This window comes from Pholis gunnellus, assembly GCF_910591455.1.
Source record: "Pholis gunnellus genome assembly, chromosome: 18".
Lineage (NCBI taxonomy): Eukaryota > Metazoa > Chordata > Actinopteri > Perciformes > Pholidae > Pholis > Pholis gunnellus.
Genome location: NC_136545.1, coordinates 531856 through 537855, shown reverse-complemented (window position 1 = coordinate 537855; position 6000 = coordinate 531856). Strand labels below are relative to the sequence as shown.

Below are 6000 nucleotides of genomic sequence, written 5' to 3'. Positions count from 1 at the left end.
ATAATTACAAAGTACAATGTTTCCCTTTGTGCATGAAAGGAAAAATAATCAGGTCAAGCAAACACCTCACATTTGTACTTAATGGCAGGGTTGGTAATCTTCCTCAAAAACATTTTTGATATATTTTTTTGAAATTTTCATTATATCCTGACAGTTATCAATGAATCAAATGCTCCGACAAAAAATTAATAAAATCTGGAATCTTTGGCTGTCGCAGGACTGTAATAAGCCCGTCTTATCATTTCATTAGGCCTGAATGAAAGGATTGGACAGGCTACCTATGCCTACCTAGATTTAGCAACTTCTGGAGCTAGTGCTGCTAGCTCCTTTCACTGGGCTGGGTTTTTAGGTTGGATCATTTAAAAAATCTACCATACTCTTGCTAGATTCTCAAAATTACCAATCTTTTGTAGTACTTAAGTAAATGTACTTAGTTACTTTCAACCACTGGCAGGTTTTACATAACGCAGTCCTCAGATGACTGGTAGAGATGTTGCTCATGTAAACTAAGGCACTGGGCCTCCACCTCTCTCTCTCTCATGTCCACTGACACTGTTGGTTCTCAGCATCAGACTCTTAATGGTCAGGTTTGGGTTACACACACCTGCAAGTGATACCGGCTCATGAATATCTTGCTCTTCATGAATTATTACAGAGCTCGCGAGTTGTAGTGAGCATGTGCATCCAGCCGGGCTGCCGTTCAGTGTGGACGGAGCAACACAGCCGGGATGGACATCTCTGTTCTGCCCAACAACAACCATCCGGATAAGTTCCTCCAGCTGGACGTTGGGATGCTGCCGGCCACACACGGCATGTTCCAGGTCGGAGCAGTCCTGTCCAGTCAGAAACACTGGCAGAACAGAGTCTACTCTCAGGTATGGACTAAATGTCCCAGTGTTATCTCTCTGTATGCTTTTGGCTCTCGTTTCTCCCCTTTGACATGGAAAGCTGTGTTTTGTTCCTTAAAAAAACGATTCCACATGACAACCCAACACAAAGACATGATTCATGACGTGCGTTTATTCCTCATGAATGATCTTAGCAGAGATCATGATCACCACCTGGAGCTGCGTGGAGATAGTGAGCTTGAAACAAGAGAACAGGACAGTGCTGCATTTAGTGTTTATCCAGAGGACCGGAGCGTGGTCTAATATTTGATGTATAATCCAGATCAAGAAACAGAGAGGGTGGCCCTAGAGCGGTAAAGTAAAATGAAGTGAAGAGAAGTCCAAACTCTATAAGTTTGTCTGTACAACATACCACACCATCTACCCTTAAACCCTGCTCATTTGATTCATTGCATATGTGTCAGGGAATTTGCACCACTAAAGTACAACATGAACTAAATCACAAAGTTCTTATACTCCGATCAGAGATCCTGGATAACCGCTATCATGAAGCTGGTTATCAACTGACTGCTGAGTCTGGGTTTATGAATACAGCTGCGAGTGCGTTCATGTGAAAATAATTCTCAATCAACATCATCAGAACCGTAAATGAGTGTATAATATGAGATGAGATCTAACGGTGATATCTGCTAGAAAATGTGATAATTGCCCCTGGGCTGTGTCCAGTAGGCACGTTCAGTAATCCATGTCCATATGTAATACACTGTAAAATTAGTAATATAAGACTGTTTTTCCAGCCAAAACAAATAGGAGTGAAAATAAAACAGAAATTTCTTAAAGTAGGTCACCTATGTGGTAGAATTGTGTAGTTCTAGTCAGAATTGGTGAGAATACGAAGGAAGGGTCAACTTCTCTATTGCTCTAAAGGGGGAAATCTACAACAACCACAATACTCATTATGTTGCTTTTAAAATCACTGAAGCCAATTCTTATGTTATTCTGAGCTGCGGTGATGGATAAGCGTATAAAAGCATTGACACGGTCAGGAATCCTTTCAAAATAAAAGCAAGGAAAGCACAAATAAAATGCAGAAATGATGGTCATTATGGTATTCTGGTTTAGGCTCTGTTGTATTTGTGTCTCCGGTGTCTTCTCTTCGTCTAAAGAAAGTGTGGTGGATGCGGTGAGAATTCATTCAAATCGCTGCCTCACTGTCTTCATAGAGGGGGCAAAGGGTAAAGACTGAGAGCTGGTCTCCTCCATCCCCAGAGGCCCCTCCCGTGTGGTTTGAGGACAGATACCTGGAGAAGCACATCACACCAGCCACTCTGAAGTCCAACATTAAAAGGAACCCTCTGTTCATGGACATGAGAGTGATGGAAGCGGCTGACAACAAGAAGTCCAAGCCCTCCTGGACTGTCAGGGAGTACGACACACAAACAATCCACGGGAACCTCGCCGATTATTTGAAGGTGATTTGTGGAGAGGAGGAGAGGCTGTGGGTGACCGACACGATGGATGGGTGTTTGGGGGAGGGATTGGTGCAAAAACCAAAAGGTCACAATGGAGGACAGCTGAATAGGGATATTTTGTAGATTGTTTGATTCATTTCACATTGTTGATGGTGCTACATTGCCTTCACACCAACTGACCCCCAGGGGCCCCAAAGGCTCTAAGCAACGCACATCAGTGTAGATATGAACAACTTATGGCGATGCCTATTTTCATTTTCTTTGCAGGAGGAAGAGAAGACTCCTAGAGATCTGGACTTTTGGCTCGAGGATCTCTACACACCAGGATTTGACTCTTTACTGAAGAAGAAAGAAGCGGAACACAAGAGAAAAAGACTTTGTAAAATCTTTTCAGTAATCGTTTTGTCTGTTTGTGCCGTACTTATTGTAATCATAGTGCCAGTTGTGGTCCTACAGAAGCAAAACTGATTGATGAGGACATTGCCATCGGACCCCAATGTGCATCTATTACCACCACTTCTTCTTAAAGCGGTGGTAAGAGATCGCTCTGTTTTCATTATATTCTGACAGAGGACTAGAAAAGTCATGGCTGGGGACCATGAATATCCTATAGGGTTATCCATATTCTAGGGCAGTGGTTCTCAACTGGTCTGGCTGCGGGACCCACCATCACCCCTTAATGACAAGCCACGACCCAAATCGAGGAAAATGTTCAACTTCTCAAATGTATTTAATGAACAGATGGTGCAGTTTGAACCTGAGCTGAAAATGTCCTCTGCAGTCATAGTATAGGGAGCTCTCTTGTGCAGATAAATTGTTCCTGTCAGTCCCCGTCCCACACATGTTTCACGTAAACGAGTAAAACTGTTTTGTTTGTCATGTCTGTAGATTCGTCCATTTGTAATGCAGGATGACCACTTGCCTTAATTCGAGCTGTGGTCTGTTGTTTGATGTCATCCGACATGTCTTCATTTCGCCTACTTAGTGTCATTTGACAGAGGTATAGTTTTCAGTTTATCCGCTGCGGATTGATCCAACAAATGCCGCTTCAGTTTTGCTTCATCCTTTCTTGTGCCAGAACCTCGCTGCACAAAACACATTGAGGTTTTTGCCCTCTTTTGTCCTCAATGTAAGAAAATCCATATCTCATGTAGTTGGTGTCGTACTTGCGTTTCGCTCACTTAGCACATGAAAACAAACTTTGTGGGTGTTCTATACTGTGAAATGGCGGGTGTCTATTAGCATTTCAAGGCATTAACGCCAAACACTGTTAAGGAGTGTGAATAACTCCGCTGCATAAAAAATTCCCTTCAAAATAAAAGCACAGGATTTATTTATTTTTCAAGGCAAAGGCCCGCGATCCACTGAAAATGGGTCCGCGACTTACTTTTGGGTTGCAACCCATCAGTTGAGAATCACTGTTCCAGGGTAACTTGCAGGTTCTGAAACATCTGGATCTGCACCAACATCCTGGAAGTGACCAGTGGAGAAAAACAGTTGCTGTTGAGGTCCGTTTAGACCTCAAAGGAACTTTTCTTTTGACCATGAAATTTGACCCGCTACACTGACTCCCAGTCACCAGTAGGTTGGTAAAGGGATGCCCCTAGACCTCAGATCTGATATGACTGGGCCAGAAAATCTACATTTGACCATAGCCGGTGGAGCCTATAGTTGGAGGGCTGAACAAGCAGCAACCACCAGCAGGACTTGCAGAGTCATAGTGCAGCAAACACACTCCTGGAAATCATTTGAAAGATCATCCAACCACACAAGAGCTTCAGTGGCTTCACACTGCAACTCCAACTGAAAATCTAGCTTTTGCTGACCTCTAGTCACTATAATAAAGTATGTGCTAATGGAGGTATTGTAAATGTAAGGTGATTAAAAAGTAATTTGATCGTAAAGTGCAAGAATAATGATTAGTATGAATAATATAAGAAGATTAGAAGATAAAAGTGTCAACAAATACAAACGTAGATTTGTCCCGGGACAGAGGATGTGTGCAGAGTGTAAAGATCTGAGGCAAATTTGTAATTTTGGGCTATACGAAAAAAAAAAAATTGAATTGAATAAGAATAAATGCAAAGTCATTTTTAAGCCTCAAAGGCACAGTGTGTAGGATTTCATTGGGGCTCTATTGGCAGAAATATAATATAATATTCCTAACTATGTTTTTAGTCTGTAATCAAGAATCATTGTATTTCATTAGCTTAGCATGAGCACCTTCATATCGACATAGGGAGCGGCTCCTTTTCACAGAGTAACAAACCAAATTTGGAAGGAGAGGAGTGAGCGGAGGTGTATGGAGTAGGTTTCAATCTACCCCCCCCCCCGCCCAAATGCCACTAAATCCTAAACGCTGTAACTTTAAGTACAGACGACAAGAGCGGTCGACGTTGCAGTAAATATGTTGATCCCATTATCTCAAGTCCACGGTCTCGTTTGATAAACAAGATGACATATGATCTTTAAGATTACAGAACCAAACAACCACCAGAGATGCTAAATAATGATGTACACTTATGTAAATCTCAAGTTTATTTTTCATCAGCTAAAATATCTCACTTAAAAAAATTAAAAAAAAGCTTTTGCACTTTACATAAAACAAATTAACAACGTAGCAAATTATTCATTTTAAAATGGTCTTGATTTGTGTATATTGTAAAGTTAATCAAACAATGTTGAGCAATTGTTTTAGGGTTCAAAAACAATGCTTTAAACATATTGTAACCGCTCCTTTCCCTCAGCCACCTATTCAGTATACAGAGCACAAAGGGACATGACAATGGAACTGATTTCATTTGATTGATTTATTGCAATAAAGATGTACAAAGTATTGGTAATCATAAATGTTAAAATGTTAGAAAAAGCATATCTGTGACTGTTAACAGTACAGTGTATCAAAACGTTACTGCTTCAACCGGCTGGGTCGATTCCCTCCACGTTTGTGTGACAGCAGGTGAAAACAGGTTTGATCTGCTTTATTTATTTTTTTAATGTAATGTCTTTTCTTCAAAAGGCATTGAAAAGATAGAAATACACAAACTCAAAAAAAGAGAAAAAAGACAATTTGCTAAAATCAAAAGGCAACGAAACGATAAAAGAAACAAATCAACATGCAAATTAACTTACAACCAAAACCAAAAAGAAGAGAATGTGGAGAAAATCCTGAACTAAAATAAATATCTTTCTCCATATTGAAATCCCACATAATTCTTCCACTCTCTTAATTTATGCCATTAGACTACAAAGTTTATTTACAGGTTAGTTTATGTCCGCAGTGTGTACATCATCCATCATCATGGCTCGACCCACGACAGATGGGGATAGTGTGTGTGTGTGTGTGTGTGTGTGTGTGTGTGTGTGTGTGTGTGTGTGTGTGTGTGTGTGTGTGTGTGTGTGTGTGTGTGTGTGTGTGTGTGTGTGTGTGTGTGTGTGTGTGTGTGTGTGTGTGTGTGTGTGTGTCATTGGCAGAAAAAATACATGGTAAGATCAGGAGATATCAAATGATGACATGGTGGCTGACTATACGAGTACAGGTGACATTTGGTTTGTTCAGTAGAACAGTAGCGTCGTCAGATTAATGAAGTCACACACAAACACTATTATGTGGTTGTAAAATGTGGACAGGAGGTCTTTTTGTTTCATTAAATGACATATCAAAGACAAAGATCCCCTCC

The 6000-nt window shown here is 40.8% G+C and overlaps 1 protein-coding gene across 1 annotated transcript; it reads left to right on the top strand.

The window, feature by feature from the left end:
• Positions 1 to 728: 728 nt before the first annotated feature.
• Positions 729 to 2788, top strand: minar2 (membrane integral NOTCH2 associated receptor 2; the record flags this gene model as incomplete). Its single annotated transcript, XM_079178475.1, has 3 exons — positions 729 to 875; positions 2072 to 2320; positions 2588 to 2788. The coding sequence occupies 3 exons, from the start codon at positions 729 to 731 to the stop codon at positions 2786 to 2788; spliced, it is 597 nt and encodes a 198-aa protein (XP_079034601.1).
• Between the last annotated feature and the right edge of the window lie 3212 nt (positions 2789 to 6000).